The 17,303-nt window shown below is 42.9% G+C and overlaps 1 protein-coding gene across 4 annotated transcripts in view; it reads right to left on the bottom strand.

Moving 5' to 3' along the window:
- RALGAPA2 (Ral GTPase activating protein catalytic subunit alpha 2) overlaps positions 1-17,303 on the bottom strand; it is a 388,120-nt gene that overhangs the window by 14,976 nt on the left and 355,841 nt on the right. For 3 of the 4 annotated variants that reach the window (XM_023731401.1, XM_023731398.1, XM_023731400.1), the window contains exon 38: positions 8,156-8,277. In XM_023731401.1, the coding sequence (XP_023587169.1) occupies positions 8,156-8,277 (122 nt within the window). Of the gene's footprint in view, positions 1-6,771; positions 8,278-17,303 lie in introns of those variants that run through there. The other variant, XM_023731399.1, reaches the window with a different exon arrangement.

Genomic DNA, 17,303 nt, shown 5'->3' with positions numbered 1-17,303 from the left:
AATAATTTCCAAAAACTGTCTCTGAGAATTCTTGGTATCTGCGGGCCGTCTCTTGGTGACTGCCGAGGTGTTCCCTGGGGCTGCAATCAATAGCAGGCCGGGGAAAGATGCCACTTGCATCTAAAATGATGTCATATTTCAGAGAAAAAGCAGCATCTTCAAGTTCTTTCAAAGTAACAAATTAAACGTAATGTCAGTGCTTCATAATGAACACTCTTGGTTGGGTCTCCTCCTAGCTGAGGCTCCACCAGCAGCCCAATCTCCCCACACCCAGGGTCACGATGGCCCCCACCCTGGGCCGGAGAGCAGGGGCTTCTTCTGCTCTGTTCTGTCCACATTCACTTTCCCACCTTATTCATCTTGTCCACGAGCCTTCCAGTTCTCAGAGGTTCTTAGGCAATGTGGGAAAGTTCAGAATCAACCGGCGGGACGCTCATTATAACGTTTAACACGTATTAGGCGAGTTTTCAACGCTTTTCCAGTCCTACGAGGCAGACGGCACAGCTTTTCTCAGAGAAATCTCAACCCAACTGATCCAAACCACTGGCTGACTACATCTTTTTTTTTTTTTTAACTGTATTTTTTTTGTCATGTAGTTACACTCTGGTACTAGTTTGGGCTTATTAACCAACAGCCCTTTTTTAGAGGCAAAGTCATTTCATGAGCGCCTGCTTGAACTTTCCTACAGGACCGCAAGCCCCCCGGGAAGGAGGGGTGGGCCTGCTCCAGGTCTCAGGGCCTGCTGTAGCTTTCATGCCTCACCACAGCCTGCTCAGTGGTGGCTGTGGGAGGGCCACTTCAGAGACGGCACAAGCATGCTGGTCACATCTAGCAGGTCACATTGTTTTCCAGCCGATCAGATGGAACACGTTTGTCTCATCCCTTTCTTCCTCCTTCTAGAGCTGACACAGAAGAGAGTCAAATAGTTTTACAAGGACAAAGGGATACATAAGTCTGAGGTAAAATGTGCCACTAAACAGGTTCTTTGAAACCCTCAATACCATTTATGACGGCATCCTGGATTGAGTTTCAGTTTTTCAAAACTCCACTGTCCAGTCTGTGGATTAACCAGGCTCCTGGCTTCCCCACCTTCCCTCGCAACCAGTTTTGGCCATACTGCACATCACTGGCCCACTTTCACTGAGAGACCGGGAAGGGAGGGGGGCAGCTGAAACACAATTACAGGTGTTTGCTCTGCATCTTGCATCAGGCCCTACACATAGTTGTGGTCTAGACACACCTGTACCACATAAAGCGCCAGCCAGACTTTTTTCTGTCCACCTTTCCTTTTTGTTCCTGTTGCATACGTTACAGGAAAGAAATTCCAGGCGTCATTCTCTAAAGAATATGGAGTCCATTACAGATAGAACACACACACATGTACACACACACACACGCACGCACACGCAGACACGCACGCACACACACGCACGTGCACACACACGCACACACACACGGGATAAAGAATTTGGAGTCCATTATAGATAGAACACGTGCACACACACACGGGATGAAGACAGTGCTAAGAAAAATCAAGACAGAAAGAATGACAAGTCAGATGACACTAAAATAAGGACCTAAACATTAAAAGAGGTGTACTGATTTAGGGCCTTGGTCTCAGTCCTAGCTGCATATTAAAATCCCCTCAGGAGTTTTCAAAAAATTCCCCATGCCTGGGCAGCACCCCAGACCCCACAACCTTTTGCCATGAGACCCAGGTGCCAATAGTTTTAAAGCTTCACATGTGCTTCTGACATACAGCCAGGGTTAGCACCACTGGGTTTGGGTGATGGCATTATGGGTGCTTTAAAACGTCAAACCATTGGTTGATCATCTTTCCATGAAGAGCTAATCAAATAAATAAATCAAAAAGGAAAAGGGATCAGAGTTGAGCAGGTGACGTGGGAGGGAAGACTGGGGCTGGGTGTGGAAGGGACTGCTGGGGTGAGGCACACGTCTGTGCAGGGCTGTCGGCTGTCTGCAGGATCGTGGCAATACTTGGCCCAGCTCCAGCCAAGTGCCGAGGCTGCTGAGGGAGGGGGCTCTGAGTCCTTCAACAGGGAGAACTTGTAGTTACGGAAAACTTCAGCAGAGAAAGAACTGGGGCAGGTGTGTGTCGGGGGGTGGTGGTGGTGACAATGATACCACAGCCAACATTCCCGTGGGCCAGCCCTTTGAGGAAGATGAGGCCTACCTTGCAGACTCAGATACTGAGCCGCAGGCAGTGGCAGGTAACCTGGCTGAGGTCACCGGCCAGAGAGAGGAAGGGCAGGTGCTGACCCAGGTTGTCTGATTGTATAGCCGGCCTCCTCCCATGACCTCATCCTGCCTCCAAGGAGCCACAAAGGTAGCAGGGGGAGGCCTGCCCAATGGGAAGGGATCTGGGGAGCCCCACCAGTGCTGAGCAAGAGAGAACAGGAAGAGAGTGGTATCTCAGAAAGATCAGAGTGGTGGTGTGTGAGGAAGATGAGTGAAGGAGGGCGAGCCTGAGCTGTATTCGTATTAAGACAGGCAATGTGGAGAAAACCCTAGCAAGAGTACATGGAAGGTCAAAGGTTGGCTGATGAGCACCGGAGCCTGCCTTCACTCCAGGGTACTGTGGGGGCGTGTGGGCTCTGGGCCAGGGTCCTGGCTGCGTTTCTGGTGCTGCTTGAACATCAGAAGCCCCTCTGATGTTGCGATATCTTGCTTGACCCCTGATGCCTGACAGAGCACTGGGTACATGATAGGCTGCTGATGCGTCTTGTGAAATAAATGAAGCCTCTGTATATGCTGGGCGACACCTCCCTCATCTGTGTGGTGCGGTTGGTTGGAGGAGGGACAGAACGCCTTAAAGGATCCTGCAGCCACCACAGCTACCAGGAGGCCCCCACGACAATCACAATGACGTGAGTGTGATGATAGATGAATTTATAAACTGTCACCTTAACAGGGCTCATCAGTAATCACAACATCATGTACTGAGTTTCTGGTAGAGTTAATGTCTTTCCCAAAGCTCACTTCTTATGTCATGAAAACTTGAAGAGTAACAATGAGAAAGGCACCTTCTTCTTGAGCAGGCTGTTTGGAAAACACAGACTGTATCTGTTCCTATCCTTACTGCTCTCAGAGAGGCTGTGTGGTGTACTGAGACTGAAGAACTCTCTCTAGTTAGTCACTCTGTGAGCAATGTTTGATGACAGCTTACCAAGTAAGGGAAGCTGGTGACTGTTTGAGTCTTGAACAAGGCACTGAACCAGCACTGATTCCACTCTGTGGAAGAGAAGAGATTGTGGAATGAGGAGGGAGGGCTGCTGACGGCCTTTGGCTGTCCCTTCAGGGCTTGGCCTTCTGCTTACTCAGAAATAATGTGAAGGGGTGAGACCTGGTATTTTCTAAGGCTCCTTCTACCTCTCCATTCTATAATGTTCCATGCCGGTTTCAGCAGAGTTATGAGGAAGCTGCACATGTAAGTAGTGCTGCCAATCCAAACCCTAACTGACCACTTCAACAGAGAGAGGATCCATCTTTAACATGACTGCCCTTTCAAGGAGCGGAGAAGATCGTTTCCGGGTTAGGGTCAGGGCTTACCTTGTGCTGTTTCTGGGGATTAACTTGATTACTAGCTGCCCAGTGAAATAGCCAATGAAAAATTCTTACTGGGGCATGTTTACCTTCTGTCTGCAGTTTTATAAGCATAATTATTGGCCGCTAGAATGAGCCAGTGACACCAGACAGGGTCTTTGGTAAAGTTTCTGTGATGACTCTGTTGTTAAAATATTATAAAAGTCTTTTCTGTTAGGTAGGTGAGTATAATAATCCTTTCCAAACGGGCATCCACACAATTTCTGAGCATGAAAGATGAAAGTTTGTAATTTCATAAAACAGAATCATCAACAGCAACATCCTAAAACTGACTGAGGCTACTCTGGTTTGGGCTCCCAATCTGCCCACATTAACAGTGGTGCAATCTGAGGGAGCCTAGTGAGGATGTCTCCCACTGGGGCCTTTACAGGCCAGCCTGCAGGACGGAGGAAGCATCTCTGACCATAGCTGGGAGGAATCGAGTGCTGTGTTTACGTAGGGCTAACAAACAAACACAGATTTGTGCTCCCTCTGCTGGCTCTCCGTAGCAACATTAAAGTAGAAGAGAACCTAAACAGTGTTGGCATCTTTAGCAAATGAGGTCAAATTAGGTATACCACTCATTGAACTTGGTTTTAGACATTCTTTGGGGAAAAAAAGCAAAACAAAAACCCATCAACTTCACACCAAGGTACTTGCAAATTCCTAAAATTAGATATTAAATTAGACATACCTATAGTTCTTGACTACCAGATTGCTAGCTCTGGCTGTAATAGTAATTATGGGATTCACTTATCAACAGACACAAGTGGATTCCACCAAGGTTTTAAAAGTTCACACACAATCTTTAAAGCAGTTCTGGAAAATCTCTAGTCTAGCTAAGTTTCTTTTTTTGCTCTATAAGCACAGCTTCCAGAAAGTAAAGATTTATACTATTTATATCCCTTCTGATAATGTCAAACATTAGACTTGATTTTCCAAATCATTAGTATGCAGAAGAATGACCTCACGGTGAACAGATGCACTTGGCTGTGAGCTGCAGTGATTACATCAGTCCCTCCCAGCAGTCGAGGGTGCCCACAACAGTTAACCCTTTAAAGTCCTCCCTGTGGCCTCCTTCCCCTAGTAACATGCTTGAACATACAAATTTAGTCCCCCCCCCCCCACCTGCGCGCACACACACGCATCTATACATATATAAGTGCAGCCAGTATTTTAACACTGGTTACCTTTTAGATATTGCTGGTCAACAAAGGAAGGTAAACTACTGGGCTAGGTAAAAAAGCAGTTCAAATACCTATTCTGTTCCGGGAATTACGGATACAAGTAACAGATGGAATAGATATAAAGTAGACGGTGTTTTGAAATAACATTTTCTGACTGGGAAAATAGATCTCTTTTTTGTTTTAAAAGCTCTTTTTAAAAAGCGAAGTGCCCCACACATTAGCCTAATAACAAAAGGCCCTGCATCGTCATCTGGGGTTGACAGTGCATCATGATGGAAGGGCGTTTGCTTGACCAACCTGCCCCTGATGGCTGCCTTGGGTAGGCAACAATGGCACGCGGGTAGAGAGCCTGTGGCAGAGGGTACGTTCCAACAGTGGCATCTCTGGGCACAGCCACATCCACTTATCACATCTCTTACTTAGAGCTAGCAATGAACAGCTAGCTGCTATCAGGGATCCTCCCTCTCAGACTTGGGGGCTGCAGGCTGCATCCTGGCTTGCTGCTACAATCCCAGTGTGGTCGAATACAGAGCTAAGGTTAGCTCTCCTTCTGCATGAATGATAAGGCTCCTTTAAGGATACAAAGCAAATCTCAGAGCCCCTAATTCCTCAGATCTTGCATGTGAATGTGACGAGGGAGCCCAGGGCCCTGCTTTGATGACTGTGATGGCCAGAGATAGTCTGATCGGTTCCTATGCGCACAGTGGGAGTTTAAGCTGCTCAGGGTCAATTTTTCCAGTTGGCTTGTTGCTTGGAAGAGCAGACTTAGCCTCAATTTCTTGACCAGCTTATGTGGGCTTGAGTGTACTTGTCTCAGGTAAATAAAAAATACTATGAAAAAATAACAGACCAGGATAAAGATTCCTGGAAAGCAAAACCAGTACGTAAATGAGACAAGGATGTGACTCTGAAAATGTGCCTGTATACAGTGCTGAAATGCTCTATCCTCATTGTAAACCTGTGCTGTCGAGTCGATTCTGACTCATAGCAACCCTACAGGACAGAGTAGAGCTGCCCCATAGTGTTTCCAAGGCGGTAATCTTCCGCGGAGTGGCTGGTGAGTTCGAACTGCTGACCTTCCGTTTAGCAGACAAGCACTTAACCACTGCACCACCAGGGCTCCTCACTGTACTGCCCTCAAATTTCAGTCTAAGTCAAGTTCATTTCTAGCTCCTTTCTAATAATTGTTATGGCAGATATGCAAGTGTTAATATAGAACATTATGCTCAGACTTAAAATCACACTTTCGTATTGGTGATGTGTGTATAAAACATTTTTGTCACTCAACACCTAACGCCCTAAGCCATAACATTATGAAATGTAAGACTGATGTCAATAATTAGTGAAGAGGAAGAGCCAGCATTTGTTTTGCTATCCCACATATAGCTTAATGTTCCTTTTGTAAAGGTTCCAGTGTCCACCATCTTCATGCTGTCGGAATCTTCATTCCGTTAAGCAGCTTTGTAAATGTGACGTTCTCGAAGACGCCTGGTAACATCCTCTCCGAGCAGTGGGTCTCCAAACTCGAATTACTCATCCAATCCCACTTAAGATGTTACCTACACATGGACTCATTTGAATTTGTTTAAATAAATATGAACTTTTGGAAGAGATCAAATTCATTTGTAGAAATCTAAAATATACATAGGAAATAAACTTCACCAATACTTGTTCCAATAACATCTTAATCAAGAACCCGAAGAATGTAACAGTTGACTTAAGGAATGTAAACATCTGTTAAATTTTCTAAAAAAAAAATGTAAGAAATGAAAAGCTTCCTCAAAGTTAAAAAAACAAACCAAAACAAACTCCATTTAAATATCAAGTCCCAATACCTCACAAGGATGAGAAAAAGCTCAATGGGATCTTAAAAAAAATTAGCTTGGCCTCAGATCCTTCATGTCCTTTCACCTAAAAATCAGAAACGATTTTAAACCTCTAGCAAGACTGCGTATGGACTCTTCATTTCCCTTGAAACTGATTTTTTTTTGGTCTTAAAATGTTGGCAGAGTATATAAAAGAATTCAATTCACAGCTGTTCTACTTTTTTAATGTAAGAAACATTATTCAAAGCTTTAAGTTATAAGCTTTTCTCGAGTTGTTTAGTATTCCAGTCCAACAAAGATCAATAGAGGCCATCCCCGTGTTTCTTGACGCCTCACCAGGAAGCAGAGGCGTGATTATGTAAATCGTGTGGCTCCCCTTACCTCTGCCAGCTTGCTTATCTCCCGAGCCTTCTGCCGGCTGCTCCTGGCTCCCTGTACAAGTGCCTGCATCTCCCTCTTATCTCCCAACAAAGCTCCAAGAGGCAAGGATTGAAGCCAGCGATGTTAAACAATGATGCATGGCTGATTTTATTTGTAAGTGATTTATTTCACTGAATTTAATTTTTTTTTCACTTTGTGTGTAAGATATTTGTTAACAAGTCAGAACAGGAGAAGAAAAGCGGCGTTCAGAGACAATTGACACAGGTTAGAAATCTATTAAGCACCAGGGGAAGGAGAAGGAAGCCCCTCATTGAGAATTTCAACCTGCATTAACTAAATATCCCATTTACTTTCTGAAAGGCAATTAATCTGTAATTACAAGAAGAAATTTACAAGTAATAATTCTGTTCTTTGGGAAAAACAAAACAAAACCACAGTAGTAATATCATCAGTTTAAATAGCAGTACGAATATTCTTTTTTTTTCTTTCCCAAATTCCAATTATAAAAAAAGTAAAAGTCTAAAAACAAAGACATTTATGAACATTTCTGAAATTTTCCATTGGCCGAATAAATTAAAATAATCATAAACCAGCGTCTCAGCTGGTTCCACACCAGGTGCTGGGGCGGTCAGCGGTTTGTCTGTATGCACACAGACCACTCCAGAGAGAACGCGGGCCCACCGCCCTGCTGTAATGACTGACCGGGGGACAGCGTGCTTACATTTCTCCGGCATTAATCCTTGACCCTGGTATCTTGGCAGCATAATCCCCATTTAGCATTAGTAGCAACTGCTTCGACTGTGAGGAACTCTTTTTTGATAAGTAAGCACTGGTTTGGGCATCGCTTTTAAACAACATATTCCCAGCTCAGCAAGAAACCCACACTCCTGAATGAACCAGAGCACATTACTGAGAAAAAGTTCATTAACCTTGCTAGATTCGGAGGTTAACAGGATAGCTGAAGAAAAGAACTGAGTGAACAGCTCAGATGCAAAACAAATTAAAATGAATGTCATCGTTCCTTTTGATATTCATTAGTTGATTCAGAGGGAGAATGTTCTTGTTAAATTTGCAAGCATTTATCTGTGAAAAACAGGTGTACATCTGCTGCTCGAATGAGTCTTAAGCGCGTGAGGGAAGAATAATGTAGACACTCACCCGTTCCACTGAGGGAGTAGCTGGAAGAGGGAGAAAATACTTGGGCTGCGAAATCCTCAAACGTCATTACTTCGCGGTGATTCTGAATTATTGCTTCCAGGTACAGGGCTCGCTCTTCGTAGCTGCAGTAATCAGTTAAGGAAACAAACGCACGTGCAGAATGACACGCAAACAATGGTGTGGTTCATTTTGTTTTAAAACAGTTATGCAACTTTTACGTTTTGTGTGAAGAAAAGTTATCTTGCAAGTTCTCTAGCATCCTCAGAAAATTAAGTATTGGTCATAATAACAAAATTCTAACTTTGAGATCTACGTTTCTCTTGGACTTCAATTGCACTCAACACTGGTTATCATTAAGAAAATAAGTAAACCGACAGTTACACGATAATGTCAAGAGACCGTTAAGACTGATTTAAATAAACAAACAAAAATGGAGACACTGCAATTGCAGGTCTTGCAGTTGACAATAGTGGTCCATTGTTGGACCTTCCTTTCTCCTTTCACTGGATAAAACATCTGCAGCCTGCTGACATAATGAATTGATACTGCAAGTAGGAACTGGTGACACAACTATGCACACATTTAAAAAATAAGAAAATGCATGATACTGGGAAGAAAGAAGGTCAGGAATATACATTCTGACAGGCATCAGAGCTTCTAACCAAGATAAGTTATGAGCATTAGAAAATAAGAACTAATACGTGGGAGAATCTAGCAAAGAGTGCACAATGGGATAAAAAAAAAAGTCTATTGCCTTTTAATTAAAACTGCAGTCTGGAACACACAGCATTCAAATGTGTAATCAAAAACCAGTCACCAATAAAACTTACAAGCGGAACGCACTGAAGCAACTTTCCAGCTGTCTTAATAGGCAGCCTTTCACAGGGCATAAAGCAAATCTTCCCCTTTGTGTATAGCTTCTGCCTCCTCAGAAGGTGAATCATGCACTTCCAATAACAGGATAACGTCAGAACAATTCAGTAGCGGATGGAGGCACTGCATACACGACTTTATGAATTAACACTTGGAGAAGTCAGCATGACATCTCATTTCCCTCTTCCTCATTATTCATGCAAAAGTTAAAAAACATGTTTTAAGCATTTTGGAAAACCTGCTAATTCTTCAGGAACAGAGGGTACATTGATCATCATCAAATTATTATTTGCAGCTCCAGAAGAGGAAAAGTAATTCTAGCATTTCTCACTATACTTTAAAACTATGTGCAAAATAGTCTCTTTTAAAATATAAGTCAGTTCTGTTCTACCTCCTGAGGTCTTAAAAGCTTGCAAGCTGCCATCCAAGGCACAACAATTGGTCTCTATTTGCCTGGAGCAACAGAGGAAGAAGGAAACTCAGGAATAGGAGGAGGAAATGGAATGTGTGGCCAATTGTCTCCATGAACAACTGCCTCCTCTGCCATGAGACAAGAAGAACTTGATGGTGCTGGGCTACCATTACTGAATATTTTGACTGAAGAGTCTATAGAAGAATCCTGATATCAAAAGGGGGTAAAATGCAGAGCAGAATTTCAAATTCTCATGGACTCCAGACTTTCTGGAGCCATGAAGGCTGGATGAACCCCCCTATAACTATTGCCCTGAGATAATCTTTAAACCTTAAAGCAGAAATATTTCCTGAAGTCTTCTTAAAACCAAACAACAGTTTAGTTTAACTAGTAAAAAATGTCTGCCTTGAACTCTTTTAAGAACTATCAATATGGGAGATCAAATTGACAACAGCAACTCGAAAGATCAGATAGGAACCTGAGGGGGCAGTGAGTTTATGCTAATTAGGGAGGAACAACTCAGAAAAAGAGGGTGAGAATGGTTACACAACTCGACAAAAGTAACTCATTGTCACTGAATTGTACATGTAGAAACTATTGAATTGGTGTATGTTTTCTGTGGATATTCTCAACTACAACAATAATATATATATAGACACACATACATACATATATAAATAAAAATTGGTGACAATTATGCCCTTACAATCAGCTTTCAGTAGAGCACCAAAACCCATTGCCATCGAATTGATAGTGACCCTACAGGAAAGAGTAGAACGGCCACATAGTGTTTCCAAGGAGAGGCCGGTGGATTTGAACTGCTGACCTTTTGGTTATCAGCCAAGCTCTTTACCACTGCACTACCAGGGCCCCTCAACGAAGCACAGTGTGTTTTAAAATAGGAAAATAGTTTTCTATTTCCTTTTGGCACAGTATATACACCGACTTCTAAATGCTGGCCCCTCTTTACCCTACTCCTTTCATTATAGTCAGAGGATGATTTTTTATGCCATGAGGAGACAGAGGCATTCTGGGACTGTGCTGTCCAGGAGGTGGCCATGAGCCACATGTAGCTGTTTAAATTAAAAACTAATTAAAATAAAAAATGCAGTTCCTCCCTCCCACGGCCGATATTTCAAGCACCAGATAACCACGTGGCGAGGGGTTACCCTCCTGGACTACACAGATGTAGAACATTCCCATCATCCCAGAAAGCTCTGTTAGACAGTGCTAGTCCAGAATTTCTCTAAAGGAAGGTAAGTGTGGAGATTTCAAAAGTGGCCCCTCTGCTGACTTATGATCTTTCATGTGGACGATCCCAATAGCTCAAGGCCTGGGCAGCATGACTCTGAACTGGCTTCTTGACTGTGCTGTACTCCTGGTGACTCGCCTTCATGAATGAGCTGCCCAACTCTCTCTGCAAGAGGTGCCTGCTCAGGCCCAATTCTAGAGGGTCCCACTAATGCCATTCACATCTCATTACGAACACGCTTATTCTGCACAGCACTTGGCCGTCGCCGTGGCCCGGCCCTCCGCGCATGGCCCCAGCAAGCCGCTGGTTGGGGAACAGCAGGACGTTAGGCCTGAGTGGATGTCTGGCGAGCAGGCACTTTGACACTAAGCTGGCACGTGCTGGCCCAGCAGGGGCCGAGCGAGGCGTGACAAATTACTCAAAGAGCTGAGCTAAACTTAGGGCTGACAACCACCTGAGCCTCTGGACTGCGTGGCCGGCCGTCAGCACTCAATTCATGGCTCCCCTTACAGCCCAGTCTGCTTGCCGGCCTGGGCGAGAGCAGGCGCATCCCTCTAAAGACCTGTCACGCTTTCCCCAGTATTGTCCTGGTGTTTCCTGAAAGCACCACTGTGTCCAACACATCCACATACTCAGGACAATGGCGAACAAAGCAGAAATGCATACGCATTTCGCTAAATGCTCTGTTGCAGACACGTATCTGGAAGAGTGGCTTGCTATGTTAATCGAGCTCACAGCCAAGCCTACAGATGGAAGCCGTGTATAACACCATATCAATTGACCCCAGACAGCAACCTGTCATCTTCATCCTGGATGATGCTCTCCAATTGTCATAAACGTATCGCTGTCAAGGCCGAGAGCAAAGTCCAGTACTACGTTTAGAGGGGGTATTAATCAAGTTTTGAGATTCTGTGACTTAATGAATATTTATGGTCTGACTCTTAAACATATTGCACCACGGGAGACAGAGAGGAGAAAACAGTGCTTTGAGATCTGGATGTGCGAGGAGGAAGTGTCTGCTTCATAGAAGGCTTCCCATCTTGTCACTCATGCCTCTTGACTGTCACACGTAGCACACACCCTCCACCCCCCAGGCTGGTCCCAAGCTTCCACTGCCCGAGTATTAGCAGCGCAAAACTGGGTGTTGTCATTTAGACAAACACCCAATTAGGAACTGGGGTGAGACCAGGAGATCCTCACTCATTTTCACTCGTGGTCCAAGCCAGGGCATGTAAACACTATGACAGAGAAAACAAACATCCCCATTAACCCTGGCAGCGTTCAGAAACAACCAAGGAACTTACTGGCTATGAAAATCATCTCTCTTAGCAGCCTTAAAAAATGGAGTTCCTGAATCTTAACTGAATTTATTAGTATAACTACTGTTGCTGCTGTTGTTACTAGGTGCTGTTGAGTTGATTTTAACTCATAGCGACCCCAGTGACAGAGCAGAACTGCTCCATAGGGTTTCCCAGGCTGTAATCTTTACAGGGGCAGATTGTGAGGTCTACTAGCAGGGGCAATCGGGAGCAGTATCATCTGACCTTTTCTTACCTAACACTCTTAGGGCTTCAATGCTGGTTGCTTTCTATAAAAAAGAGCATTTACAAATTAGACATCAAAATGCTTTTAAGGTTCTCCTCATGCAGTAAGGCCCATTAAAATGTGAACCAAATGCTCCAGTAATGCCTCAGTGCATGGCCAGAGGTCCCTGACTGAGAGAGGGTGACGTGGCAAAAGAGATGCCTGGTCACAAAGCCAAGAGCTCATTTCAATCTAAGCCATTGCCCTTTGTTCTCTTAAAAATTCACTACAAAGGTGAAAAATAAATTCTGTTCTGAATTACTATCACATTAAAAACCATACCCAGTAAAGTACTATTTAAAGAACAGTTTTCTCCTTGATTACAATTCAGAGAACATTCAAATGACTAATCAGAAGGCCATGTTCTGGATACCTCTGAATTTCTTTAGTGACCTACTCTGTCTACGTTACCATGTAAGAATTTTATCAACTACTAACACTCCCCAAACAAATGCAACACTGGAAGCACTTACTTGTCTGTGTTGAGAAACCTGGCTACCTGGGAGAAATCCATACTCGTGCCCATTTCAAAGAAAGGGAATCAAACTGGATGTGGAAATTATTGGCCAATATCATTAATATCACATACAAGCAAAGTTTTGCTGAAGATAATTAAAAACAACTGCAGCTGTAAATTGACCTGCAACTGCCAGAAGTTCAGCCAGATTCAGAAGAGGACATTGAACAAGGGTTATAATTGCTGATGCCAGATGGATCTTGGCTGAAAGCAGAGAATACCAGAAAGTTGTTTACCTGTGTTTTATTCACTATGCAAAGGCATTCGACTATGTGGATCATAAAAAGTTACGGATAATATTACAAAGAATGGGAATTCAGAACAGTTAATTGTACATGGATCAAGAGGCAGATGTTTGAACAGAGCAAGAGGATACTGTGTGGTTCAGAATTGAAAACGGTGGGTGGCAGGGTTGTATCCTTTCACCTTACTTATTTAACCTGAATGCTGAACAAATAATCTGAGAAGCTGGACTCTATGAAGAAGAATGTAGCCTCAGGAATGGAGAAGACTCGTTAACAACCTGTGGCAGCAAGATTATACAGCCTTGCTTGCCAAAGGTGAAGACAACTTGAAGCACGTACTGATGAATGTCAATCACTACAGTCTTTAGGATGGATTATCCCTGAACATGAAGAAAGCAAAAATTCTCACAACTGGACTGGTAAACAACATGGTGATAAATGAAAAAGAAATTCAAGTTGTCAATGATTTCTTTTTACTTGGAACAACAATCAATGTCCATGAAAGCAGCAGTCAAGAAATCAAACAACATATTTTGCAATGGGCAAATCTGCTGCAAAAGACCTCTTTGAAGTTTTTCAAAAGCAAAGATGTCACTTTGATGACTAAGGTGCACCTAACCCAGGCCATTGTATTTTCAATCACCTCATATACACGCAAAAGCTGGACAATGAAGACAGAAGAATTCATGCATTTGAACTGTGGTGTTGGCAAAGGACACTGAATATACCATGGACTGCCACAAGAATGAACAAATCAGTCTTAGAAGAAATACGATCAGAATGCTCCTCAGAAGAGAGGAATCCACCCACCACCCCCTCAAAGGCAGAAGTAAAGGAGCAGGAAAGGGAGACAACGAAGAATCGGAGACAGCAATTTCACAGAACACATGGGAGTGGCATTACTGGAAGGAGGAGCCTGTAACCCACGCAGAGCCTCAGCTCCAGTGCACGGTCTCTATCTCCAGCATCTTCCCTGGAACCTGCACCCAGCAGGTACTAAACTACACAGGGTGCACTGTGCTAGCACTGGATACTTCTAAATAAATGGATGAAACTTTAACCAAGGCAGGAGGTGATGCCAGCTATATCCTAAAGCCAGACATCATTTTCACAAGGATTCTGTTTGTATTTAAATATAATGCAAATTTAAATTCTAGGGCTCTTTAAGATCCCAAATAAATGAATCATTCTAAGTCAATGTCACAGCACGGTAACAGATAAAGTGGATGACTTTACTGGTCAACGTAACCAAATGAAACGCGTGTTTGCAGTTTCAAACCCTAGCAATACACTCCTAGAGAGAAAGGGAGTCCACTACTGCTAAAAAAGAAGACAGTATCCAAATAACCAGGTTTAAGAATAATTTTAAGGAAATGAAAAAAACAAACGGAAATGGGAAAAAATAGATTTTCTTAAGCTATTAAATTACAGACTTTTGGAGAAGGTCTGCTCTCATATTCCTATGCCCTTCCAGAGAGGAAACCAAAGGTCTCCCTCCTGAGAACCGGAGATGCTCCAAGGGTGCCATAGATTGGTCTCTATTTTTATTAGAAATGTTCAAATCAGTTCTTCCTGGGGGATTGATATGTGAAGGAGCACATCCTTAATTATAGCATTTTCCAATTCCATCTCCTCCAGTTCTCCTGAAGCACCTCACCTCTGTAAGTCACCAAGTGAGAAACTGTTCTGTGGCATTGTTGCTCAAAGTCATACATCAGTAAAAATACAAGTGATAAGAAAATCATTCGGCCTATTTCAAGTCTAGAGAAAGTGCTGTCAAACTGAGTGAGGCAAAATTCAACAGGTAGTTAGCTGAGCAAAAGACAGAAGTGAAGAATCAATATGACTAATAGAAAACTTAAGTGTTCTGCCATACTCAGGCCAATAACTTGATTTTCTGGGAGGAAAGGAGTCAGTGTCACTTGAGCTGCTTCTTCACAGATTTTTACTCATCCTAAAGGTCTGGTATGTCAGGACCTCAAAAATGTACTTGAAACCTTAATTCTAGGAATTACCATTGCTGACATTTTGTTGGCACTTAATATCCATGAAGTTATAAGTAAAACAATTAGAAACGCAGAACTGTCTCTAAATGTTTTGAATTTTTGTGGCAAAATATAAAAAGAGTAGATAATTAAATAGCAATACATGTGGATTTTAAACTCTATCATTACTGACTTTAAAATTATTAAATCAAATATATTCTAGGCATCTTTTAATGCAACATAATTGGAATGAATTACCCAACATTGACTCTACAGTACCTCTGATTTTGAAGGCCAAAGCCACCTGCCTGCGACTTACAGATTAACTTAGATCTAGGTTGATTCTAACAATAAAACAATCATGATGATACAACAGATGATAAGAAAACAACACCGACAAGGACAAAAAAATCTTGTGGTAGATAGTCTGGTTATTATGCTACTGAAATATTCTCAAAGGCTGCCCATAATCAACCCCTTAGGCTGACATGAAGCTGGACCACACTCATGGCAGAATTTTGTGGTCCAAAGACAAATTTGCACCAAACTCTGTACACATTTTTTTTTTCTTGTGCTTTAAGTGAAAGTTTACCGCTCAAGTTAGTTCCTCATACAAAAATTTATACACACATGGTTATGTGACCTTAGTTCCTATCCCTATAATGTGACAGCATGCTCCTCCTTTCCACCCCAGATTTCCTGTGTCTACTCAACCAGCTCCTATCCCTTTCTGTCTTCTCATCTCGCCTCTGGACAGGAGCTGCCCATTTAGTCTCCTGTATCTACTTGAATGAAGAAGCACACTTTTCAGGAGTATCATTGTATGTCTTACAGTCCAGTCTAATCTTTGTCTGAAGAGTTGGCTTCGGGAATGGTTTTAGTTCTGGATTAACAGTAGTCCAGGGACCATGTCTTCTGGGGTTCCTCTAGTCTCAGTCTGACCATTAAGTCTGGTCTTTTTACATGAATTTGAGTTCTGCACCCTACTTTTCTCCTGCTCCATCAGGGACTCTCTGCTGTGTTCCCCATCAGGGCAGTCACTGGTGGTAGCCAGGCACCGTCTAGTTCTTCTGGTCTCAGGCTCATGGAGTCTTTGGTTCATGTGGCCCTTTCTGTCTCTTGGGCTAATATTTTCCTTGTGTCTTTGGTGTTATTCATTTTCCTTTGCTCCAGCAGGTTTGGGACTAATTGTTACATCTTAGATGGCCACTTGCTAGATTTTAAGACCCCAGATGCCACTCACCAAAGTGGGATGCTGATCATTTTCTTAAACTTTATTATGCCAATTGACCTGGAAGTCCCCTGAAACCATTGTCCCCAGAAGCCTGCCCCTGCTACTCTGTCCCTCGAAGTGTTTGGTTGTGTTCAGGAAACTTCTTAGCTTTTGGTTTAGTCCAGTTGTGCTGACTTCCCCTGTAGTGTGTGTTGTCCTTCCCTTCACCGAAGATAATTTTTGTCTACTATCTAGTTAGTGAATTCCCCTCTCCCTCCCTCACCACCTTTGTAACCATCAACGCATGTTTTCTTCTGTGATTAAACCTTTTAAGTTCTTGTAATAGTGGTCTCATACAATATTTGTGCTTTTGCGACTAATTTCACACCACATAATGCCTTCCAGATTCATCCATGTTATGAGACATTTCACAGATTCATCGTTGTTCTTTATTGTTGTGTAGCATTCCATTGTGTGAATATACCATAATTTGTTTATCCATTCGTCCAATGATGGGCACCTAGGCTGTTTCTATCTTTTTCCTATTGTGAACAGTGCAGCAATGAACATCGGTGTGTATATATCTATTCATTTGACAGCTCTTATTGCTCTAGGATATATTCCAAGGAGTAGGACTGCTGGATTGTATGGTACTTCTATTTCTAGCTTTCTAAGGAAGCACCATATCGATTTCCAAAGTGGTTGTACGATTTTATATTCCCACCAGCAGTGTATAAGTGTTCTAATCTCTCCACAAGCTCTCCAACTTTTATTATTTTGTGTTTTTTGGATTAATGCTAGCCTTGTTGGGGTGAGATGGTATCTCTTTGTAGTTTTGATCTGCATTTCTCTAATGGCTAATGATCGTGAGCATTTCCTCATGTGTCTGCTGGCCACCTGAATATCTTCTTTGGTAAAGTGCCGTACATATCCCTTGCCCATTTTTTAACTGGGTTATTTGCCTTTTTGTTGTTGAAGTGTTGCAGTATCTTGTAGATTTTAGAGATCAGACCCTGATTGGATATGTCGTAGCCAAAAATTTTTTCCCAGTCTGTAGGTTGTCTTTT

The sequence above is a fragment of the Trichechus manatus genome, unplaced genomic scaffold, assembly GCF_000243295.1.
Source record: "Trichechus manatus latirostris isolate Lorelei unplaced genomic scaffold, TriManLat1.0 scaffold00042, whole genome shotgun sequence".
Classification (NCBI taxonomy): domain Eukaryota; kingdom Metazoa; phylum Chordata; class Mammalia; order Sirenia; family Trichechidae; genus Trichechus; species Trichechus manatus.
Note: the sequence above shows the minus strand (reverse complement) of the source record. Positions and strands in the feature narration are given on the sequence as shown.